General features: G+C 34.0%; 1 protein-coding gene and 2 long non-coding RNA genes across 18 annotated transcripts; 1 reads left to right on the forward strand and 2 right to left on the reverse strand.

Annotated features, from left to right (window-relative positions):
* Positions 1 to 7,694: 7,694 nt before the first annotated feature.
* Positions 7,695 to 11,190, reverse strand: LOC132625029 (uncharacterized). 5 transcript variants are annotated; one of them, XR_009576621.1, is made up of 5 exons: positions 10,509 to 11,190; positions 10,203 to 10,426; positions 8,889 to 8,947; positions 8,657 to 8,805; positions 7,695 to 8,225 (listed from the first exon to the last, which is right to left on the reverse strand). It is a non-coding gene; the product is annotated as an uncharacterized LOC132625029 (long non-coding RNA). The 5 variants fall into 5 exon arrangements; XR_009576618.1 differs by having other exon boundaries at positions 7,696 to 8,225; positions 8,662 to 8,805; positions 10,509 to 11,186; XR_009576619.1 differs by lacking the exon at positions 8,889 to 8,947 and having other exon boundaries at positions 7,697 to 8,225; positions 8,662 to 8,805; positions 10,509 to 11,176.
* A 423-nt stretch (positions 11,191 to 11,613) lies between these two features.
* On the forward strand, positions 11,614 to 14,699 carry LOC132623899 (putative F-box/LRR-repeat protein At5g54820). The gene is made up of 3 exons (XM_060338709.1): positions 11,614 to 12,685; positions 13,784 to 13,960; positions 14,348 to 14,699. The coding sequence occupies exons 1-3, from the start codon at positions 11,786 to 11,788 to the stop codon at positions 14,660 to 14,662; spliced, it is 1,392 nt and encodes a 463-aa protein (XP_060194692.1). The 5' UTR covers positions 11,614 to 11,785; the 3' UTR covers positions 14,663 to 14,699.
* A 101-nt stretch (positions 14,700 to 14,800) lies between these two features.
* LOC132623900 (uncharacterized) lies at positions 14,801 to 20,463 on the reverse strand. Of its 12 annotated transcripts, none has more exons than XR_009576473.1 (6): positions 19,486 to 20,228; positions 18,214 to 18,312; positions 16,639 to 18,136; positions 16,426 to 16,552; positions 16,267 to 16,337; positions 14,801 to 15,039 (listed from the first exon to the last, which is right to left on the reverse strand). It is a non-coding gene; the product is annotated as an uncharacterized LOC132623900 (long non-coding RNA). The 12 variants fall into 12 exon arrangements; XR_009576477.1 differs by lacking the exon at positions 18,214 to 18,312 and having other exon boundaries at positions 16,639 to 17,438; positions 18,074 to 18,185; positions 19,486 to 20,219; XR_009576476.1 differs by having other exon boundaries at positions 16,639 to 17,438; positions 18,074 to 18,136; positions 18,214 to 20,216.
* Between the last annotated feature and the right edge of the window lie 4,583 nt (positions 20,464 to 25,046).

The following is a 25,046-nucleotide window of genomic DNA, read 5'->3' on the forward strand; positions in this document are numbered from 1 at the left end:
TGCCCATTATGATTATGTTGGCCTACTTATAAATTGTTAATCATATATCTTAGGCTAAATACCTAGATAGTCCCTTAAACTTAGCAAGTGACCAGATAGACACTCGAATTTGGCAAAAGAGTGTCTTTTGGACATCCGTGTACATATGCCCAAGTGTGTGAAATACAATTGCTTCAAATGTGTTAAGTGGACCAATTGTTAAATGACACATGCAATTTCAAAAAAAAAAAAAAAAAAAAAAGATAAATGTAATCTTTTCCATCTTCTTTCTCACCCTCTTTTCCATCTTCTTTCCCAAGAATAAAATCCGTCCAAGATATACCATTAATTGAGTAAAGATTTAATTTTTAGAAATACTCATTTCTTGAGGGATGTTTGATTTTTACAATATGCAACTTGAATAAATTCTAAGATTTATCTGTATTAATTATGTTTTATTGAGTTTTCTTCCCTAACATTCGATAGTCTACTTGATTTTTTATGCTTTTGGGTGATATAGTAATAACCTAATGATGAAAAAGAAGTTGGTATGAAAAAGAAGTTGATCTTTGTAAAAATGAAAAACATGAAGCTAATGATCGAAGGAGAAGAATGATAATATAATACACTCTGTCCCAATTTATGTGATATATTTTCTTTTTTAGTCTGTCAAAAAAAAATACATTTCCTTATTTGATAACAATTTAACTTTTAAACTCTATCTTTTATGCTTAACGAGATGATCTATAACCACACAAATATCTTTGACTTATTTAGGATCACAAGATTCAAAAGTCTTCCTTTATTTCTTAAATTTCATGCCTAGTTAAATTATCACAAGATTCAAAAGTCTTTCTTTATTTCTTAAATTTCATGCCTAGTTAAATTATATCACATAAATTGAGACGGAAGGACTCGCAAAGAAGAAGTAACCGAAAACTGTAGGATCCACATTAAGTAATATATTGAAATGTAAAAGATCAACTACATTAATATACGTAAGAAATTATGTGGAAAAGAAGAAGAAAGAAGAAATCACAACTTAGTCAATCGCTCATATGCGCGTGCAGAAGATATCATTTGCCACGTCAGTATAAAATGTTTAAAAGACACTCTTTTGTCAAGTTCGAGTGTCTATCTGGTCACTTGCTAAGTTTGAGTGTCCATCTTACAAAACTTGCCAAGTTTAAGGGTCTAACTAGGTATTTAGCCTATATCTTAAGATACACCACCATTCTCCCATTTTTCAGTTTGGATATGTTCATCAAGGTTATTGTTCCTTTTGAGTTTTAACTGCAGAATCTTCTCATTTTTTATGCAATTCGTTTAAATATTATTTTGGCTTATGTTATTAATCTTTATTAGGAAGCTTTTTTTGAGATTAATACTTTAAGAGTTAACAAAAATAAATTGGAGGACAACTTAGTGTCATGAAAACTTTCCAAATCTAATAAAGTTTTAGGAGTAGTCAAGGCTCCCCAAAACCATAAAGTATTAAGTTAAGAAGATTTCATATGGAATATAACATTGAAAGTTAAAGTATCAATGTTAAGAATTTTTTCATTAAATTTAAGATTTTAGGAATCGCAAATGCATCTTGAGATCATAAGGTATTAGATTGTGAAGAATTTTTATTTAGAAAGTAATTAAAGGACTAGCGTCATAAAACTTTCTTAAATCTAAGATTTTATAATTGTTAACGCATCCTAGAACTATAAGGCATTAGGTTTTAGAAAATTTCAAATGGATTATGACATTAAAACGATATCATTAATGCCAAAGGTTACATATCTACAAATTTGAGAGTATCCAAAGCATCTTAAATTTGATAGTCAAGATGTGTCAACCTTATAAAGGTTTGGTATTAATATTGCAATCAGTTCATTAGGTAATTAGCCGGTCGCCCAAAGGTACGGTTAATATGGGGAATTGATTGGGGTAGAATGAAACATTTAAATATTAAGAACAAAACTTTTCTGGTCACCCATAGGTACAATAAAGTTCAAAGGGTTTTTGTATTTAAATTGTTTCAGTTTTATAGTTAGTAAGTTCCATGCGGTTTGCAAACTTCTGCCCAAAGGTGATGTTGGAATTTACTAGTGTCAAGTTCATTTGTCTTTAGCACAAAAGTAACTTTGAATTTTTGGCAGCATTATTCTATAGAACTTTGTGTAGATTTTTGATGTACTTTTTGGATTTTCTAAAGCAGTATTACATAAAGCGAATATTGATATGCATTTTTCCAGTTGCATTTTGGGATGTTCTTTTTTTTACTATTTTTTAGATGCGCATGTTACAGCTCGTGTTTTCCTGCGTTATCATATCGTAAGGTGGCTAACATGTTAAGAAGGTAATGTTATGAGGTATTTAAATAGTATGATAGTCGTATGTTAAGTTTTGAAGTCAAACGAGTTGTGATACGAAAGTCCACAAAGGTCGTCGCAAGTTATGTTTGTAAATTTCATTGAAATTTTAGGTCAGATACCGAAGAGCTTTTCTCTCAATATACTTTGATTTATGGGGTGATCCACCTATCAGATCGAAGGTCGATGAGTCTAGTTTCCAGCGTATTTAATCGTTTGTCGATACAACATCGGAGTAGAGAGATATTCATATTTCCGTCCAAGGTCGCAAACTGTTGCGGGAATAGTGTGCTAAGTCGATGGCTTTATATTTCCCAAGTATATATAGATGCCTTGGATGAATTTTTATCCATTTCTTGAAAGACCAGAGAAACCCTAGGAAAACCTCTTTAATCATCTTCCATCAATCATAAACATACATAAGGGCAAATCAAACAACCTCAACGTGGAGAACAACATGGCAACTTCGAAATTGTGATTTCTTCACTATTTCGCCTTTCGGAGGAAAACCTTGCTTTGAAGTAACTCGGAGTTTGAAGTGATTTTGATGATCTAAGGTATGTTTTAACCTTCTTTTGATTTCTTTGAAAGTCTATAAGTAATTAATCCTAAGAATTGGTTGAAACTTCCATAAGATAGGTTCTTGTCATTCCTTAAGAAACTCTTGTGAACATAGTTTGATTGTTAAGCTATTTTGTATGGTTTTGTTGTGTTGTTTGGAGCTGTGGGAATATGGATAGGATCGTATTGATGTGGAGGAGTAGGAAAGTAGAATTTGGTAGTGTTTCGCGGGGAAATTGAGCTACAAAAGAGCCTACGAACTTATACTCGCGAGTTGCTCGCTTAAATTTCTAAATGAAGATTTTCATGAGCTATGAACTTGATTTTGATCTTGAATAGTTCATTTTGCATAGGAAGTCGTTAATAAGGTATTTAAGGACCCGGAAGACGCGCATAATTCCATCAAAAAGGTATGTAGGACTTTCTCCATATCTTTCGGCATGACTAGAACTCGAATGAACGTTTATTGAATTGCTTCGTCGAATTCAAATTGCTCCACTTCAAATTGATAAATATGATTAAATATTCCCTTTTCTCATGAATAAATCACATCGAAGAAGATTTAAGTATTCTCATCTTTCCTTATTCATCGTTCAACGAGAACTAGAATTCTTTTGTTCGTTCTTCCTCGGGCGTTCATATTGATCATGTTTATTGCTCGCTTGAACATGATGTCTACTTCAAGTGAATCCATAATACGTAACTTTCCTGTTTCTTGTGCTGGTTGTCTCATAATTGGAAACCAAAGAAAGTAGCGACGATAACGATAGTCGGAGGATAAAGACAATAGGTCACTCCGACTCTTTCTATGTTACTTCTTTTGAGGTCGATCTTACATTACACTTATATATATGTATTTATTTTCATTACCGAACTGCGCTATAGTCGGCCGAGTAGGCATGTAGATGTGCACCAAGATGGATTTCTTTCCTTACCGAGTCGTGTTGTAAGCGGCTGGGTAGGCACGTAGCTGTGCATCACCATTGATCAGTTGGGCAGAGAGGACGTTATAATGATGAGCTCACCCCACAGAGGGATTTATTATTGTTATATGATGTGCTATATATGCCTCCACAGTGACGAATGGTTTTACGAGCATGCATTTACATTTATGTTATGGTTATGGTTGCCCTCAGTGGCCTTGAACAGAGTTTCAGGTTGTTTCTAAATCTCTTCTCATATTACTTACATTATTTGTGCTTGTGCTTACCACCCTACATATTCAGTACATATTTCGTATTGACGCCCGTTTTGTGCGTTGTGTTCATGCCCACAGGTAGGGGTGGGCATTCAGTTTTTCGGTTTGGCTATTTCGATTTTGGTTTTTCGAAGGTGGACACCGAACCAAACAAGTTCGGTTCAGTTCTTTCAGTTTCAATTGTTTGAAGTTCGGTTTTTCTGTTTCAGTTTTTTCAATTCGGCTTTTTTGATATGATATTAGAAGCGATTCCATTTACACTAATTCATATTCTCAAAAGCAAGAAAATATAAAACTGATGAATTGAAATCAAAATCAAACAGACAAGATACACAAGAACAGAAAACCATAACCATGATATAAGATTACTAGGTGTTATATACATACAGTAAGAATAACTAAGAAAACACATAAAAGACAAACATTAATTCTAAAGACACATCCTAGTCACCTTCCTTTGTTAAGGATATTTAATTTTCTCAACTGAAATGGAAAATTAGGGATACAAAAGCAAAAGATGTCTTGTTACAATTAGGGTTTTTTTGGGCTTAAACTTAATGGGCCTAGACTATTTTAATTTTTTTGTGTAATGTATTAAATTTCGGTGTGCGTTCGGTTCTTCGATTCGGTTTTATCAAACTTTGATTTAGTTTTATCAAACTTCAGTTCGGCTATTTCAGTTTTGATTTTTTTAAGGTGGACACCGAACACCGAACCAAACTAGTTCGGTTCCATTCTTTCGGTTTAGGTTTTTTGAAGTTCAGTTCGGTTCGGTCCGATTTTTTGATTTTCAATATTTATGCCCATCCCTACCCACAGGTGCCGATAGATAGGCCGGCGTGCCTCCGCAATAGGATACCGAGATCAGCGGTTGAGTGTCGCACTCCACTTCTTTGGAGTTGCTGGTTCTGAGTCCATAAGTACAGATGCATATGTATGTATACACACATATGCATCTTATATATGTATATATGTATACACACACTCTCTTAGAGGCTGTCCCAACCTGTTGACACTGTATTCTGCTCTTAGAGGCTTGCAGATTAGCTGTCAGTGTATATATGTTTTGTCTGGCCTTGTCGGCTTCCTGGCTAGCTGTCGTGACCGTTGATGTGGCCTTGTTGGCCTTAGATATACATATATGTTGTCGTTGGGATTCTTCTACTTGCAGGTTGTTACATTGATTCTTATTATTGGCATCTAGCGGCCTTGTTGGCCCCATGTTCATGTTATAGGTCATAGATGCCATGGTTGGTTCGCTCGAACCGGGTGCCGGGTGCCGGCCAGACCCCTCAAGGTTGCGGTGTGACAACACATAAAGGAAATAATTATTTGTACTGGGAATGAAATTATACCATTTGTGTGTTATTGTTTCAAATGGAATAGATTAGTCTAATATGTTGCCAAAGTAACCTCTATTAGATAAAATTTATTTATTTTGAACATTAAGCATGTTTTGTCTATGCGAAATAATTATCCCAAAGGAAGATTATTTTGGTCAGACTATTGATAGTCATGAATATGTGATGGAATTAGTAATATCATGTGGGAAATGTGTCGGTCCAAAGAAAGACATATTACTAGGCCGATTTGGTAGTCAATATTTATGAACTATGTATAAGAGTACCACTTACAAATTATTATTTATGTCCAAAGACTAAATAATAATATTGTGTTAGGTATCTTGAGACGAACCATTTTCGGGTGTAAATGTGTTTGGAATATGTATATCCGAAGTTCGTCAAAACTAAAGCATATACACATTAAATTTCTAATTCTGTGAAGGAAAGAGTTTAGAGTTTTCTTGTGTCAATAGAGCATATTAGTACAAACTCCACTATTGCGGATCCGCTCATGAAAGGTTGCAACATAAAGTTTTTTTTTATGAGCTTATATGGATGTCATTGGACTCTGTGATGAGTCAGTTCAGTGGGAGTTTGTTGTTTTATTTATGCTTTTGACATGTTTAAGTATATTTTCTGTACAGAGTAGAGTTTTATGAAATATATGAATTTCGTGTGTTTATTGAAAACTCTGAAAATAAAGTTATGGACTTTCTACTGCGGTTTTGCATAAAGTGTAAGAAAGTGATTTTGGACTATTTAAAGTCATAAAGTAGGACCAGTTGGAAATAGGCATGACTGAGATCAATTTACATGCAATTTTCATGCTATGCATCCATACTTGATCTATGTCATTGATTTTGCTGATATCGTGACCATTGATAAGTTTAGTGACGAATATATGTTACGGAAACTTCTTCGATCCTATATTAGTACGATTAATGGACCAGATTGCTTAGAGATAGCAGACTGTGTGCACCATAAAGTTTTAGTTATGTACAATTTTTCAGAAATATATGTGGTCCAAGTGGGAGATTTTTGGAAATTCTCTATTTGGTAGACTCACATATTTAATATAACTGTACATAGGTTGCTATCAATTAAAGAAGCCCATTTTTCTGATCTAATAAAGTATTAATTTTATGGGCTAAATATATAAATCTTAGGTTATAAGGTATGAATTTTATATGCGTAGAAATCTAGTTAACTCTTCAGTTATAATTGATGGGTTTATAACTGAAGAGTTACACCTCTTCTTAAAGGTTTCCTGTGAAGAGTTATGTCTCTTTCGAAGAGGTGCCTCGCTGTTATATATTGGTTATGATCCCTAAGTCCGTTACCAATTTTTTTCTTCTCTACCCCATTAAGAGAAGTGTCATAAAGAAAGTAACAAGACTTAGAAGATTTTGCAATCAGTCTTTCTACAACTTATCCAAAAGTAAGGTAAGTCACTACTAAAAAAACAGTGAAATTTGACCAAAATTTTCGACCACACGCGGTCGAAAAAGGCCAATTTTCGACCAAAATTTCGACCACAAGGCATGGTCGCTAACAGGTAGGGTGAAATTTTTTTCGACCTCACGCGGTCGAAATAAGTTTTCTACCTAAATTACGAAAATAAATTTTTCGACCACGTGAGGTCGAAAAAGTTATTTTTATTTAAATATTAATAAAAAATTCCGACCGCACGCAGTCGAAAATATTATTTTTATACAAATATTCTGAAAATAATAAAAAAATATTTTCAGAATTTCGACCACATGAGGTCGAAATTTAGCAATATTATTGCCAGATTTCGACCTCATAAGGTCGAAATTCAAAATGTTGCCCAGATTTTCGACCTCGTGCGGTCGAAAGTTTAATTTCTGAGTACAATTTCAACCTTATGAGGTCGAAAATTATCAATATCTGGGTGAATTTTCGACCTCATGAGGTCGAAAATCTGGAAAAAAAATTCTAGCATTCAGCTGCTTTTACAGCAGCCCACCTACCAATCACACTCATCAATCAAATCAACAATGCAATTCATCAACACGTCCAATTCATCAAAGTACTTCTACAATCATAAACTTCACATTCTAACATCAAATTCAACCTCAAGTTTCAATTTAAAGTACTTCTAAATATCCTTAAAACTACATTCAAACACTTGAGCATCGTAAAGTTAAACAACCATAAACTACTTTCTATATTCAAACACTTAAACATCGTAAAGTTAAAACATCCATAAACTACTTTCTACATTCAAATTCACCTTCAAAAGTACATCTAATTCAAATTAAAACTATCATAAAAAAAAATATACATATCCAAGAAAACATAGCAATATTACAATCCAAAAGTCAGCGTTGGGTGTTAGAGACATGATCCGATTCCTCCCCACTACCCTCATCAACAAGAGCATGAACTACGTCTTCTTGTGACATAGCAATATTTTCATATTGATCTTTTCAAACAGGGTGCAAACACATCCTGCATTGTAAAGTTAGATCAATTTATCGAAATGCAAAACATGTTATCAGCACAATTCATAAAATACCTAAACTTGTTTTTGCCAAAGTGCCACAATGCATAGGATTATCATAAATGGGTGGATAATTTCAATTTCATATGTTTGAGGTTTCTACACCAGGTACTTAATTCTCAAAGTGATCATTTGCCTCTAAGCCATCCCAATACCTTTGAGATGGCACATTTCGGCCTTTCTTATCTCTGCTAAATGTCTCCACATACCAACCTCCAATGTTATGCATGCCACATCGAGGTTCAAATAGCCAAAATCTGTTGGTAGAGAAAAATCATTACTTACAACATCAATAAACAAAAAACCCAAGACACAATGAGAGACCTATATTTGTATTACAAACAAGAAAAAAGATGTTTTACTAAAAAACATTCTAATATGAGAAAACATTCTAATAGTTAACCACAAGCTTTCATAGTTACACCTTCTGAGAAAAGAGTAACTAAAATTGAAAAAGAGGGAGAGAATGAGAAAAAAGGAAAAACTACACTGATAAAAGTAGAAAGAGAAGACATTGATCAGGACCCACAATTTTTCAAGCTCATATTTAAACGTGGATGACTAGACTTCAATAAATTTGTAAGCAATAACTTCCATTAATTTTGTCATTCCTTTTCATTTTTTCTTTTCCATCCAACAAAAATGAGATAGACTAAATCCAGTTCAATAATCTGAACCACCTCTTCACCTTACATTGTAACTGGAGAATAGGCACAAACGTCATGGTAGGTTGACAAAAATCTAGGAAGCGCATAGCTAGTACACTTGATGAGTATTGACTCAAAAGGTTCAAGTTGTGGACTTTACTTGCTTGGAGGTAGCATAGCTCTGCTGCATCTGCACTTACAGATTGATACTTCATCGCCTAATTGATACCAGTGCATGTGGAAGAATTAAAGTGGAAGAATTACAAATATTACTCTTTAGGCCAAGAGACAGACATCCATTCCAAGGACAAAGTTCCAGAGTTGCGAGTCAACTATATTGCAACACCAACCAACAAATTTAAACACCAAAAAGCATAGTGAAAGCAATCCTAGAACTGCTTATCAGTAAGCAAACAAGCAACAACTATTATGCCTCAGTCTCAGACAAGTTGGAGACAACTATTTGAATCCTCATTAACCATATTCCTCATTTAAATTCATCTCAAGTCAACATTATACATAATAACAATAAAAATGAAATGTACTAGAAGTTCTCTTCATTTCCTACTGGCATACGTATCTCTAATAGGACTAAAAGACTCTTAGAAAGAGTAGGACCTAATTTAAATTCATCTCAAGCCAACATTTCTATGCTTGCTTAGTGGAGGAAATATTAATTCTTTCAGACACCATACTGTCGGTTAAAAAAGAGTAGAAGAGATCTAATATCCATCAAGTTTCAAATCACAAGCAAACTGACCCACATAGATTTCTATACAAAAAAAAAAAAAAAAAAAAAAAAAAAAGAGATTAATAAACTACTTGAAACTGCAAGACATTAGTGGAGGGATAATTATATTGCAGAAACATACTAAAAACAATGTCAAAGCAAGACTCAACTCTAAACTCAACGCTTGAAGCATTATCCTTAAAAACACCACCAACAACCATATGAAAGTACACCACATACTGCTTTGCAGAACACTGATAAAGACCACAAATTAATTCTCATGGTTATTTTGCCCGTAGCTGTCCAATTAAACAACATAATCAGTGTTAACTTACTACTTATTTCTTTCATACTAGTGATGATATTTAAGAAGAGATCTGTAAATTCAAAATTGAACATGATTAGTGAAGATTAATATCGACCCCAACTTGTTTGGTATCAAACGTTGTTCTTGTAGGGAGAATAAAATAAACATGAAATCAAACCACTTGCATACACTTGCAATTCCACCTCTTCCAATTTATTCACCTTGCTGAAGTTGAAAATAACGTACACTATCATGGTACAGAAAAGAATTTTTTTCTTTAAACTTGTAAATGAGAAGGTTTAAATTGTACCCAAAAAGAGGACCAAGACTCCAAGAGGCGTGCATTACATGGCCATTTTCCAATATTTCCAGGACATATTATTCCTTGCAAAAATATAAAGATGAACAGGATACTTAGCTTACACAGACTTCCTTAACTTTTCCTTTTTGTTCAATCTATAGGCCAACATACAGGAAATAAGGAAAAGAAAGGAACAGAGAAAAAGGTTCTAAAAAAATATCATCAAGAGCTTTAGATTCCATAACTCACCATGTTTTCAGTAATAGCATTTCTGAGGCAAATTTTAGTGGATCAACAGAAGGTAAACTAATAATGGGTAGAAGGAGAAGATAACAACCTTCTTCAGCACTTGCTGCTCCAATGGAGAAAATGCAATAGCCTGAGAATTGGATCTAGTCTCCTCACAACTTACAGATGTATCACTAAGCTCCCCAGCTACATCACTAGTCAACTTGCTTCTGTGGTTCTCCCCTCTAAAAAAGTTAAAGGACCAAGAAATTAGAACTACCACACATATCATAAAAGATGCAAAAAATAAACAATTAAAGAAGATACCTGGCGGACAGAAAGGGCGGCGACGGAGGACAAGCAGTGGTGGGGATGAGGCGTCGGCGGCGGGGGAGGGGTGTGGTGGGGGTGGGAGTTTTGGGATAAAATTAGGTTTTGGTATATTTTGGGGTGAGAATTGCACGATTGATGTTGGGGGAGTACATTAAATTTTTCAAATTTACTTTTTTGACCGCGTGCGGTCGAAATAATTAAGTCAGATTTGATCAAATTTGACTTAATTTTCGACCGCATGCAGTCGAAATATGCTCTTTTTTTTAATTAATTATTTTATTTATATAATTAAATTTTTTAAAATGTTTTTTTCATTTATTATTTGTACAAAAATAAGTTTCAACCTCATGCGGTCGAAATTTTATTTTCCATTTAAATATCGACCAAGTGAGGTCGAAATCCAAAAAAAAAAAAATCTGAAAATTTCGACCTCATGTGGTCGATTTTTTTTCGATCAAAAAGTGAGGTCGAAATTATTTGGTCAAAAAAACCTGTTTTTTTAGTAGTGAGTGTTCGACACTGTCTAATGATTTACTTGCGATCCTGTGTTGTTAATCAAGTTTTCCAACATAGGAAAGACTTTTCCATCCCTTTCTTATAATCCATTATTACCCTTTTTATTGTGGGAGCTAATTTTCTTGGATTATGAAGAAAATGTCTTAAGATCTATAAGCTTTATTAATCAAGTGAATAAAGTGTATAAGAAATACAACTTCGTTTTAGGTAAAGCTTATGGAGTAATTGTTTCTTTGAATAAATGAGTTTGGATTAAGGATTGCTTTTAAGAAATGAGCTTAAGGTGTAAAGTTCATTAGCCTAAAAGAGATTAAAAAAAATATGATGAAAAAGTAAACAAAATATTTAAAATTATTTATAAAAATTAATAAATTGTATATATATAATTATAAAAATTGTGTATATATTATTTATTTTATTATTTTTTCTTCGATAGCTAAATATCATCGTTTCTTTTAAAGTTAAAATCAAATTAAATCAAACCCATTGATTCGGTTTGCAATTTGAATCGGTTTTAAACGTGAACACTAATGTAGTAGTAAACAGGGGATAATCATAAAATAATCACACAATCTATCATGGGAGATTATATGTAATCCCAAAGTAGATTAATAATTAATAGGTGTCAAACAAACCCAACTTAGCCCACCTATAAATATGGCCTGACATGCTTAAGAGTTAAGAAACCCCACAAAATAAAAAACAAAAACCTTTTTTTATTTCATTGGAAACTCCAAAACTGGAAGAAAAAAAAAATGGAAGAAATTTCAGACAGATTCTCTTCTTTGCCTGAACCAGTTGTTCTTCATATACTCTCTTTTCTCCCTTTTGACGATGTTGTTCAAACTAGCCTTCTTTATAAACAATGTACAACTCTTTGGACCATTTGTAACGCCCTTAATTTCATTCATCGTCCTGTGGATTCTATTTCTTTAAGAAAGTTTGTTTCTTTTGTTGACAAATCACTCATAAACTTGCACTGTAACACCAACGGTTTTTCAAAACTTCATCTTGATTTCCCTTTCAAACGTTGTTTTTCATCTGATGTTACTGTTTGGGTCATTTTTGCTGTCAAACATAAGGTTAAAGAACTTAACTTGATTCTTTCCAATGATGATGATGATAAGTTTAGTCTGCCTAAGAGAGTTTTTGTTAACTCTTTTCTTGAAAAGGTGAATTGGGTTGGTTGTAAGTTTGACATGATTGAGGTTGTGAGATGTGATTCTTTGAGGGAATTAAGAATGGGATCGATGGAATGTAGTGATGAAATGGTGAAAAAATTTATTTCGGGTAGTCCATGTTTGGAGTTATTGGAGTTGGATAATTGTTGGGGTTTTAAACGTTTGGATTTAGTGGATGGTAAAGTGAGTAAGTTGGTGGTGAATGGGCATAATGAAGTGAAGATGGTATATGATTTTGAACTGGAAATTAATGCACCTTGTGTTAAGGTGTTGGAGTTAAAAGGTTGTCTTGGAATGAATATTAAGTTGAGGAATGTTATGAAATGCGTTTCTGTTAAGCTTGATTATCAGTTTAAGACACCTGATGATGAGGAACGTGATGAGTTTTATCACCGGCAAAGACAAATGTTGATGAACATGCTTATGGCTTTAAGGCATGTCAAAGATGTTATGTTAGGGACCTGGTGCATTGAGGTTTGTGCTATTTCTTTGATATCTTTTCTTTTCAAGTTTTTGTCTTGGAGCATAAAATTATCTTTTTTAAATGTTTTGTTCTTTGATAGAATGATTTTCAAGTATGGATATACTGCATTTTCATTGAACAGGTTGCAGGAGTAGGTTTATTTGTGTGTTCTAGAGTTGATACCCCTCCCCCATCTTCCAATGGTTTCCTAGCAAAATTTAACCTAATCCTTTATGTTGGAAGTATATTATTTGGCTCATATGTGTGATGTAGGGTGGCAAAATTAGCCTAAATCTATTTGATCCGTTCAATCCGCCCAAGTTTTAATGGGTTTGGGTTAGACCGATTTTGAAAATGGGCTGATTTGGGCTAGCCCAAGTTGACCTATCACAAATCTATCATCCCAAGCTGACCTATCAAATGAGACCAAACTGACCCATCAACTGCCCTCCGTTAAAAGCTACAAAACATGATTATTCTTTTTTAATTCTGATTTTTTAAAGTTTTAACTATTTAATCTTTTGAATAATTTTTATTTTTTAAAGTTTTAATTTTTTTTATTTTTTAATATTTAAAAAACTTAATTTTGTAATTTTAATAACTTTTTGTTTTTAGTTTTTTTTTTTTTTTTAAATCCTAAGAGTCTAAGCTTACCCCTCTTTGTCTAACCAATTTCCGACCCACCCATATCTGATCCGTTGCCACTCTTAGTTATGTACAACACAATCAGAAAAATATATAAAAAAGACAAAGGGGTAAAAAGATGAATCTGACAAAAAATTTATTTATTACTTCAAATGACATTTAATTTTTTTATTTACTTTACGAATAACAAGGTTAAAATACTTTCGAATAGAATTTATGTATTGGGATAACTTATGAGGAAATATTTACAATGAATATCTTTATTCTTATGAGTGAAAGCCAAAAAAAAAAAAAAAACGTTTGAGTTTTTTTTTTTTTTTTTTTTTTTTTTTTTAACTAGCTAAAGAGTATTGAACCTGCATATCGAACTTGTTGATGGAGATATAGAAAGACTATAATCTTTTTGCTGGATGGTTGGATATGTTGTTAACTAGATTTCCTTTCGTGTTTCTTCCGTCTTGAAGGTTATGGCATCTTGGGGCATGCAATATATGCCATTCACCATGGGCACCTGCGAGTGTTTAACACTGCATACTCCCATACAAGAGCGCTATCTCCCTGGCATTGTATGGCTATTACAAAGTGCATTCAACCTTCGAACGTTGATCATACATATGGCCACACCCTACTTCGAGTTCGAGGTTTGTTTTCTGTATGAAACATTGTTATGAGATATTGGGTTTCACTTATTTAAGCAATGTGCTGATTCAATCGGTAAGTTAAATTCAAACAAACTACTAAAATATTGGAGATTAAATCTTGAATCCGCCTCTACAATCTAGTAATTGCAAAGAAGGGTTGTTGATGATCTTGCCTACTACCTAGATATCTCCTGCTCCTTTGGCCAAAATGTATGGATGGTAAATAAAATACCTATGATTTAAAATCAAACATTAGAAGATATTTTTCTTAATACAACGATCAAAAAATGAAAAAAAGAACATTTTTCTTAACCCACGTAAATTGTAATGCTCTTAATCTGTACTAATGATCTTTGCTTTCTGTTCTAATAGACTTTCCATTTGCAGACTTGCTTTATTCCAGGTCTAAACAATTGTTTCTCTACTAGAGGAATGTCTCGACTCTCTATGCTTCCTCAAGATTGGGGCGTTCACCTTAAAAAGATTAGGATTTGTGGCTTTGAAGGAATGCGATCTGGTCAAGAAGTTCTATTTCTATGCGATCTTCTTTTGATATCTGCTAACCTTGAGATAATGGTCATTGAATGGAGAGCTGGACATCACAACCCAACTAGCGATGAATCAGATGAGTTCGTGACTGAAAGTTTAATAAGCGTACAAAGACGCTCAAAGAATTCTATGATTTTGTTCAAATACTACTAACTCATGAACCCGAAAGTTGATCCAATTCATGCCTTTCCATTGGATATGATAAATTGTTTTGGTGCAACTCATTTTCTACTATATTTATGGTCTGATTAGATGGTAGTTTACTGGATATTAAGTGGGGTTTTATGAGAATTATTGATGAAATTAGATTTTTAATAAAATTATTACTATTCCGTGCTACATATTTGGAAACAAATGCAAAAGGTTAACTCAAGTGGTTCAGGATGTCTCGGAGATAACATTATTAACATTCACAAATCCACCAAACATTAACATTCAAACATTCTAATCGCAAGGTTTTCTGGTGGTCTCCGGGGAACCGTTGTCTCGTTAGCCTGCTTTGTTTTCTTACCCCTCTTTTCACCTGCCATCTATACAATAATATATGTAAGTATCGCAAATATAAATTAATAGAAAAGGGACAGCTTCAAAATTTGTTTAAATAATTCACCTATTTAACTAAAATTAACGAACTACATAGTACAGATTATTTGAAAATAGACCAGTTACAAGTTAAATATGTTGAGCCAAAAAAAGAGTCATGGTATCTCCGAACAAAAAAAAAAAAAAAAAAGAGGGCAGGGAGAAGTCACTAAAAGCTGGATAATACACAATGGAATTGATTCAGGAACTTCTCATTGCGTAAGTTGCAAATTCTAACAATGTTCAACAGCCTATAAAACAAGAATTATATTCTCTTCTTTTTAGAGATATTTCCATAACAAGAAATGATTGCAACAGTTGCGCAGAAACTAACTTAAAGGCCACAGTTGCACTTGCTATCAACAATAATGAGAAATAAGACATAGACATTACAGTTCTTCTATATCAGTCAATACAATGTGACCAAATTTATGAATCACTGCAATTGCATTTATCTACTTCTAATGCCTGCAACAGAACTCATTAGACTGATAAGACTTGAATTTCTATCCCGCAACAAAAGATAAGTCTTGTGTCTCTTCAGTCTTAATACCCATTGATCCAAAATCCTCACTTTATATTTTCCTCTCTTTTTACACCACTTCTTGTAGTATATTTCAATCCAATTCAGTCTTTTTCCCTTTATTCAACCATCAAACCAGACATAATAGAGAACAAGGATGTTCAAAGGTGTTAGTGAATTTATCCTCTTCATTTAGAGGGATTCCATCTTCCTATTCATTGGTATGTTCTATTGCTTCTACTTATAGGGTGTGTTTGGTATGGAGGAGAATGTTTTCTTGGAAAGCAAATGAGTTTCTTACTTATTTTCATGTGTTTAGTAAGTAAGTAAAAAAATATTATATCAAGAGTATTAATATGTCTAGCAAAATATTATGGAAACTACCAGCAAAAGATAAGTCCAGTGCGTTTGATATAAGTCACAACATAGTATAGCCACAGAAAATAAACTGTTGTGCTTTTCTTTCACAAGTACAGTAAAAAAGAAGGAGATACATATGTATTACAGATTCTCTTTTGCTCTAAAACATTTCTCAACATTTCTTTCTTTCTAAGTGCACCACCAAATAGTCACTCGTATCGAGTTCCAGATAAAACGTGGCAAGATTTTTGAGGTGGAAGAAACTATATAAAAAGAGTGATAGTATACTTACAAGTCTCTGGAGATGCTCCCCAATGGAGATACAACCGCCTGTGTGATGGAAGAGTCCCAATAGTATGTCTTCTGAAATAAGTTTGTAAAGTAATAACATTAATATCCTATCTATAGGAGTTAATGCACTTTTAAAACTAATTATGCTGAAAAGTTATACCTTGAATTCTCCAAAATAAAAATCTCTTATATCTTCTGAGACTCCTTTCCAGTTGACTCCATTGGGATTAACTTGACTTTTGAAAGAATCAAATATGGAATTAGAGCATTCTTTAGAAGGTTCCAACCTGTATACATATGAAGACATTATTTGAAGGCCTACTACAAATAAATAACAATATATAAAAATAAAAAAGTACGAGCATGGACTAACCCTGCAAGAGTTAGAGTAACCAGTGTAAGTGTCTGCTGCCTACGGATAAGTTAAAGTGACTACCTAAGTTGCTCTTCATAAAAAACTAGATGACCCGTGACCGTGCCTATTTTTTCACTTCTGAGATGCAAAAAAGGCAAGATGATTAAACTGAATATTAACATAATATGCTTCATAGTATATTACATTCATTTGTGGACCAAAGTTATTCAGGGCTTGCTAGAAAGGCAAAAACAGAGAGATTGGAGGTAGTCCAACATATGTATGAGATATGTTGCAATTGGCAGGAATCTGAATTCTAGCAGCTGAAGTCTAGAATTAATCTGTTAACAAAAGTAAGTTCCTCCGGGATAAACTCTTCCATGACCTGAAAAGAAATTGTAGTTAATATCCAACGAAAAAAAAAAAACTAATTATATGGCAGCTGTGAAGAAAATAGTATATATGGCAGTTATGGCAGTTGTGGAATTGTCTTCATTCATTATCTTGCAGCAATGCCAAGAAGTTGTAGCTCCCTTTCAAGGTCTCAAGTTCGAAACCCACTGGGTGCAAACAATTTCTGAGGGCCATCGGACTGGGGTAAAACCCTGAATTACCCGTGGTGCACTTGCGGGAAACTCCTTACCGAGGGCCTGTGCACCCCCGGGATTAGTCGGGGCTCAAAGAGACCCGGACACCCGGTGCTTAATCAAAAAAAAAATGCCAAGAAGTTGTAGCAGTAGTAATGCTGCCAACAGGTGTAACAACTGAATTGTCTTCATTCATTATCTTGCAGCAATGCCAAGAAGTTGCTTCAGGCCCTAAATAAAATTTTCTTTAGTTGATATATTAAAAAAATCTTGGTATTCCTCAAGTATTTATCTTTGCTACTGCGCTTTGGAGAATTCACATGTAAATTACAAAAAACAAATGCACTTGGAAGAGGAAAAAATAATTTCCCTTTTTATCCGTTTCTTGTTTCTGTCATGCTCATTACAACATTTTGTCCCATTTCTCTTAGAATATATTGCAATACACAACAGGTAACACATAAATTCATAAGATTGCAGCACTCTAGACTTAATATGTGGAAGTGTACATAACAAATAAGAACTAAATTGTAAATCTTTTCACATACCTGTTTTCTTTTTTATTTGGCATTGTAGCCTTGAATGAATTTGCCTGTTCTTAGGGACAGATCATTTTTACCTATGTAGTTGACTTTTTTGTTAACCAGGTGTAATTTTCCAAGAATAAGCAAATCCAAAAGAGAAATGAGAACATTTTCAGCATTCCAGATGCAATATCGAGAACAAAGGTAAGACTTTAAATTAAATAGGCAATCTATTTTCATTTTTTTTATTTTGCACCAATCCTGCAGTTTCTTCGCAAATGCTAAGCAGCAATAGCAAGAACAAGAAAAACTGAAGAAACTAAATTGCAGATGAGACCTTACTGGTTAAGATGATTGAGAGACGACAGGTGAATCAGCGAGCAGCATGGTGTACCGACAATCCAGCTGAAGAAGACATTATGTTGTCAAAGAAGCATTACTTGAACTTGCAAAACTGCAATCAAGTTAGGTGAAGTGCTCACCTTTGTTCCGTGACTATAGAGGTCACTGGAACATGTATGTACAAGACAAAAAGCCAGCAAGCTATAGTAAATTAAATACTTTATTGTCCTGCAAAATGACTGTTGATATGCAGGAAATGTCAGCAAGCTTCCTTTCATTCATATGCAAAATATGAAAGATTACCAATCTTCTTGTCCGGATGGTAACCAAGCATCCTTTTAAGCACATGCTTAGGACTAAACCTCAAGGCTGAGGGGCCAGTTGGAAGCAAGGTTTTACAACAGAAGAAAATATTTTCAAAAAGGAAAATTTAGACGAAGGGTCTCTTAGATGAAAAAGCAGCAAAAGAGCTATGATAATGACACCAAAATTTCAAAATCCATATTGAAGTATATTATTTATCAAACGAAAAAGGGAAGCCCGGTGCACTAAGCTCCCACTATGTGTGGGGTCGGGGGAAGAGCCGGACCACAAGGGTCTATTGTACGCAGCCTTATCAAATGTAACAAAAAATCATCTTAAGCTTTTAAGTTTGTTTGATCTCAAAAGAATTTTGATCATCCTGCAGACTTTGGCATGCTTCCTCAATTTTTTATAGTCCCCTATCTTCTACTATTGGAAGTATACCTCTTAATAATAAGTAGAAAAACAAGTCACTTCAGGATGTTGCATGAAGACTCCTAGCGAAAAGTTTACTTGACAAATTCAAGCCATACTATTCTACATTTCTACTTTCTAGTTCACTTTTCTGACCATTTAATTACAAAAAGAAGAGCAGTTAAATTTATCCCAAATATAGCAATATGATGTTCTATGATTCTTAAGTGTAATTACAATAGCTTGAAACATGCAGAACAGTACGTAGATGGCTTTAGAAAACCAAAGAAGAACAAAATACTTCACATATATAGCTTTCTGTGTTAACAACTAAGAGAAAAGAAAGGTCAAATTTACAGTCTACTCACAACCAAACTAACAAAGTTAAACTGGAATGCTGATAATCTTCAAGTGCTACAAGTTCATTTCAACTGGATATCCATGTCAAAGCCAAAATATGTTTACATTATATTTTCTGGAACAAAGACAAACTGGTTCTACATTTTTTTTTCTTATGAACGTAGATAACCATAAGCCTTACAAAAAGTATGAGCAAAATACTGTACAAAAGTAAGGCTGCCATTATAGTGAATAGGAAATGACGTTTATAAATAAATATTAGAACTTGAAATTGAGAACGAAGCATATTCAACAAATCTCTCATTTGGTATCTAAACTATATAAAAACCACTGACCTGTCAAGATTCAGATTCCAATTGGTTCTTGGTTCTGGTCAGAGACCGATTTTTCTGTGCCAGCAGTCCAACAAAGAGGCAAATTAGTGGTACCTTTATTCCCATTACGAATGATACGCTCTGCTTGCTCTCTGCCCATGTCCACTAGAGCTCCTATTAAAGCAAAGAGAAGGCTAAAACTCGTCGCTGAAGCAACTAAGCAGGATTCTATTTCTACGTAACAATAACGCAGGATAGCATAAAATGCCCACATGTTTGAATAAATTTTCATAACAAACAAAAGTTATTTAACTTCCTCAATAGATTTCAGCGAGTTTTACTTTTTTGTTAGATAAATGCTATGCACAATAGTAAAGATGCAGATTTGAGAGTAATTAGTATTGCCTAACAGTTTGCGCATAACTGAGTGAAAGCTTTTGAAAGGCAATTAATTAAGGGCACAGCCAACTGTAAAAGCATCAAGATGCTTGCCTCCGGATCATCTATAACAGAATATGAAGAATGTTGAATTCTTCAAGCATGCAACCGATTAAAACAAACTTTAAGCTCAAATAGTATTACACAACAAGGTTTAGCACAAGCAAAGATCGTATTTCAATTTTCAGCAGATTTATGGCCCAAATAGAGATTCTCAACACTTAACCTTCAAAGAAATTAAAAACCCAGCAGATTTCAAGACATCCAACTTCGATTTTAGCACAAAGAAAATAGTACAAACCAGATTTTAGCAATAATAAGCAAAAAAAAGACAGATTTATGCACAAACAAGACATACCCAATATTTTTACCTCCTATTTCAGATTTAACTTCGGAGACAACAAAGACAGAGAAAAAGGAGATGAAGCCCTAACATAGAGAGAAACAAAAACATACCTGTTGCTCGAGATTGTGGATAGGTTTAGAGAGAGAGAGTGACCTCAAAAGCGTGAGAGGGAAAGACAGAAAAATGACAAGGGTTTAATTGGGGTTGTTTTAATTTTATTTAGCTAATATTATCGACCTCATTAAGTTGGTATATTTAATTATTTTATTTTTAATTTAAAAATATACTGACTTCACGAGGTCGGTTTATCAAAAATTATTTTTAATAAACCGACCTCGTGAGGTCGGTATTCTTTTAAATTAAAAATAAAATTATAATATTTACCGTCAATTAAATTTCCGACCTAGTGAGGTCGGTACATTATTTGTTTTAATTTTGATACAATATTACCGACCTCATGAGGTCGGTTTATTTTTAAAAAAAATTGAAAAATAAATATTACAATTTTACTGACCTCATGAGGTCGGTTTTTTTCCGACCTCAACTGAGGTCGGTTTTTTGAGGTCGGAAAATTCAATTTTTTTAGTAGTGAATTGAGCACCTGAATACATGATAAAGTGTTCATATTAAACACTTTAGGTTCAAATTTTGAATTTTTTTTTTGTGTGTGTGTGTGTTCTCATGTGTCATTACGTTGATAAGTTAACCACTCAAAATATTTCACCTTGCATAAGTCGTAAAACCTCAGGTCAATTCTAATTGAGACTGGCATGTATAATAAAGGATTTGACATATTTTATGTGGTTAACTTAATTACCTAATAGACGTTCGAGAACACGTGCAAAAATAACTGAAAGTGTCTAATATGAACATTTTATCATTTGTTCAGGTACTCAATTGGAATAAACTTTAGTTCGAGTATCTAAATGAATTTACTGATGTATTAGGCCTTTACGTTATATGCTAGTTGAAATCCCACGTAAATGAGATATATATATATTCACTCGTCCACTTTTACTTGTTCACTATACTAAAAATAAATTTCATTTTTTACTTGTCTACTTTAGCATATCAAGAGAAGACAATTTTTCTTCTTCTTGTTTTACCCCTAAAATTAATCACTCATTTCCAAAACATTTTCAAATCTATGGAGACTATTTCGTACCAACTAATATGGATATTATCATAAAAATATATATATTTCATTTATGAATTCTTAAGAAGCGTGTAAAGTCAAAAGTGAACGAGTAAAAGTGAATGGAGGGAGAATATAGGAAGGTAGCATGGATTTCTTCAGAATCCCAGAAATAACATCAAGAGAAGATATTCAATAGCAGATACCAAATCATGAAATTAAAAGATTTTATCATTTACAAGAATGGAAAAGGGAATTACTGCAAAACTGGTAATTAAATGAACCAAACAATAGAAGTGATGCATGAATGGAAAACATAAAGAAGAAAACTAGTATGATTTCCCATTTGATGTTCGAGACCCATTTTAACACCCGATTAATTCAGATACGTGCTATGTAAGACTCATTAAAATCGCTTAGCACCACAACTTTATTGGTAAAAAGAAAACAGCTATTGTAATCAAGTGTAGAGCTCCCTTCATTCCAAATAACGATCCAAGAAGGGCAATGAAGCTCCTGATATATGCAAACCACAAACCTATCATCCAATTACAATGATAGGACCGAGGGATCCATAGATCAGCAGCTCAATTTTCCCACTTAGATTCTCTTTTGGACTTCAAAGGAGCTCCACATTCAAAAACCCTAATTAATATCTTCCTCTTCACAAATATAAACAAATCGGAGTTTAACAAGTTGTGGTAGGCTATATGAATCCTCGCTAAAAGGATGTCACTCCATTTAAGCTCGTTCTGCATCGCAAAATCATCAAAAATCCACGACTAATTTTACGTTGGTTGTCGGCGCCTCTGCAACCCTCCTCATGTATTCGAGCTTGCAATTGATAATCAAATATAAGCAAACTCACACAAGCATTGCAATTTACAACATCATACAACAACAACAACCCAGTGAAATCCCACATCGTAGGGTCTGGGGAGGGTAGAGTGTACGCAGACCTGGCTCCTACCAAGGTAGGACGGCTGTTTCCGAAAGACCCCCGGCTCAATAAAAGCATAAAAAGAAGTCAGATACGGTTAGATAAGGTTAAGAGATTCAGATAAGAGATTTAAAGCGATATGGAAATGAAATAATGCAAGCGACACAGATAATACAGGATAATCAGAGCACAGAAAATAACCGATAATAGCAGAAATCAGAGCAGATGACACAGGATAACCAAAGCACAAGAAATAACACATAATAACAAATAATAGCAGAAATCGGAGCACAAGAAATTATATTGCAATAATGCGACTACTAATAAGAACGGATAACGAGACTATCTACTAGCCTTCTACCCTAATTTGGGTCCTCCAAACCCTCCTATCTAAGGTCATGTCCTCGGTAAGCTGTAATTGCGCCATGTCGTGTCTAATTACCTCTCCCCAATACTTCTTCGGCCTACCCCTACCTCGTCTGAAACCATCCATGGCCAACCTCTCACACCTCCGCACTGGGGCATCTGTATCTCTCCTCTTCACATGCCCAAACCATCTCAATCTCGCTTCTCGCATCTTGTCTTCCATCGAGGCCACCCCCACCTTATCCCGAATATCCTCATTCCTAATCCTGTCACTCATGGTGTGGCCACACATCCATCTCAACATTCTCATCTCGGCAACTTTCATCTTTTGAACGTGAGAGATCTTAACTGGCCAACACTCCGCCCCATACAGCATAGTCGGTCTAACCACCACTTTGTAGAACTTGCCCTTAAGTTTTGGTGGCACCTTTTTGTCACATAGCACTCCGGAAGCAAGCCTCCATTTCATCCACCCTGCCCCAATACGATGTGTGACATCATCGTCAATCTCCCCGCTGCCTTGCACAATAGACCCAAGGTACTTGAAACAACATCATAATAAATAAATAAATAAATAAATAAATAAATAAATAAATAAAGCTTAAATAAAAATATACTCAACTCTCACCATATCAGCCCTAAGACAAACGAGAAGTATCCTCATGCTGTCTTCTTGACCTTAGAATTAAAGAGGAGGAGGCAAGAAATTAGAACTACAGAGAAAAAAAAAATAGCTAAGAGAATAAAAACTTATGGAACAAATGTAATCAATAAAAATGTGTCCATAATATATATATCAATCCCATGAGAAGTTCTTAATTCCTAAATGAGAAAAATGGCAAAACATATTAAATATTTAGATCCACTAACATGCAAAAAGTAATTAGAAACAAAAGAATTAAAAGCCATATTCTAATAACTCTCTAGATGACCTTTAATCATCCAGAAGTACGACACAGACACACACACATTAAGGATCATGATGTGTTATAGCAACACAGAGCTAGAGTGAAATTATATAAATTCAAATGCATAAGATCATGATGACAAAAAGTTATTGCTATATATAAGGAAAAATGGTTGGTGAGAATGAGAATAAGATGAGGGATATATATAGAGAGTTGAGTAGTTGGGTGTGAAATCTCTTTGAAAATGCTCTATCTTTCTATGGTAATATTCCCTTTTTATCTTCTCTTGAAATCACATGCACCTCTCACTCCACCCTACTTCCTACCCCCCTACCCATTAATATGAATAGATTGTTGAAATTCAAAAAATCAGTTCCTTCTTGTAATGGTCAAATTCACATATAAATGCCTTTATAACATTATGTAATTTATTAAAAAGAAATATCACTTTTGTATCATATTATAGTAGTAGATGAGCATGGGACTTCTATAATAGAGGTCTCAGGTTCGAAATCCCCTGCCGCCTTCTGACTGAGCTCGTCACACGGGACTTGCCTAGAGCGGGTTATTTCTCCTGTGTGGTTCGCGGGCTATTGCACAGGAGCGAAATTTACCTTGTGTGCACCCGAAGGGTAGCGGCTGCAGGTTCCCTTGTCATAAAAAATACAGAGATTTATATTCTTCAAATTTGTAATAAAAATTAAATAAGTTTTAATATTAATGAAAATGATGTCAAAAAATATGTGGAACATGCCGAAATTGAAATAGTGTCATCTAGACTGATCACCAACATGCAATTTTTTACCAAGAAACGTAGTGCACGTTTCTTTGTCAAAACAAGACAATTATTGTTACTAATGAAGCAAAATTAATAGAACTAGTCTATACCCGTTCCTTTGAGTCTTTGACTGGGAGTTCCTTTTTTTTTTTTTCCCCCCCAAAAAACTTTCCTCACGCACCATTTTTTGGAACCTTCGATGTAAGGCAAACTAAGGTTTGATCCTCGTGCTTTTTATGTAACTGATCATTAATTGATGGCTAGTATCAATTGGACCGACTGTATACTACTCAAGTCATCAAGTAGTAATACCGCGGCCTAGGCATTTTTAAGTTTTGTAATTCAAAAATAATTATTTTCACCGAATTTTAAATTTCACAGGTTTTCAGGTAAAATTCTTTGAAAATGTGACTATATTTCCTTACAAAGGTCAAAAAGTTCTTCTGATCTAAGACAATCCCATTAAGCTCATAGCCCATTAGCTTAGTTTCAGACCAGGATAAACTTGTTGCAATTTATCTCTAGATATAAGGATGAGCTGCTGGAACATACTGAATTTTATGTTATTAATGTATTTAAAGTTCCTGACTTTTGAGTATTTGGTACATTTAAGCAGGAGCTTAGCCACATAGGGACGAACTTCGGCAGAAAAAACACTATTTATACATGAT

Source organism: Lycium barbarum, chromosome 12 (genome assembly GCF_019175385.1).
Source record: "Lycium barbarum isolate Lr01 chromosome 12, ASM1917538v2, whole genome shotgun sequence".
NCBI classification, from domain to species: domain Eukaryota; kingdom Viridiplantae; phylum Streptophyta; class Magnoliopsida; order Solanales; family Solanaceae; genus Lycium; species Lycium barbarum.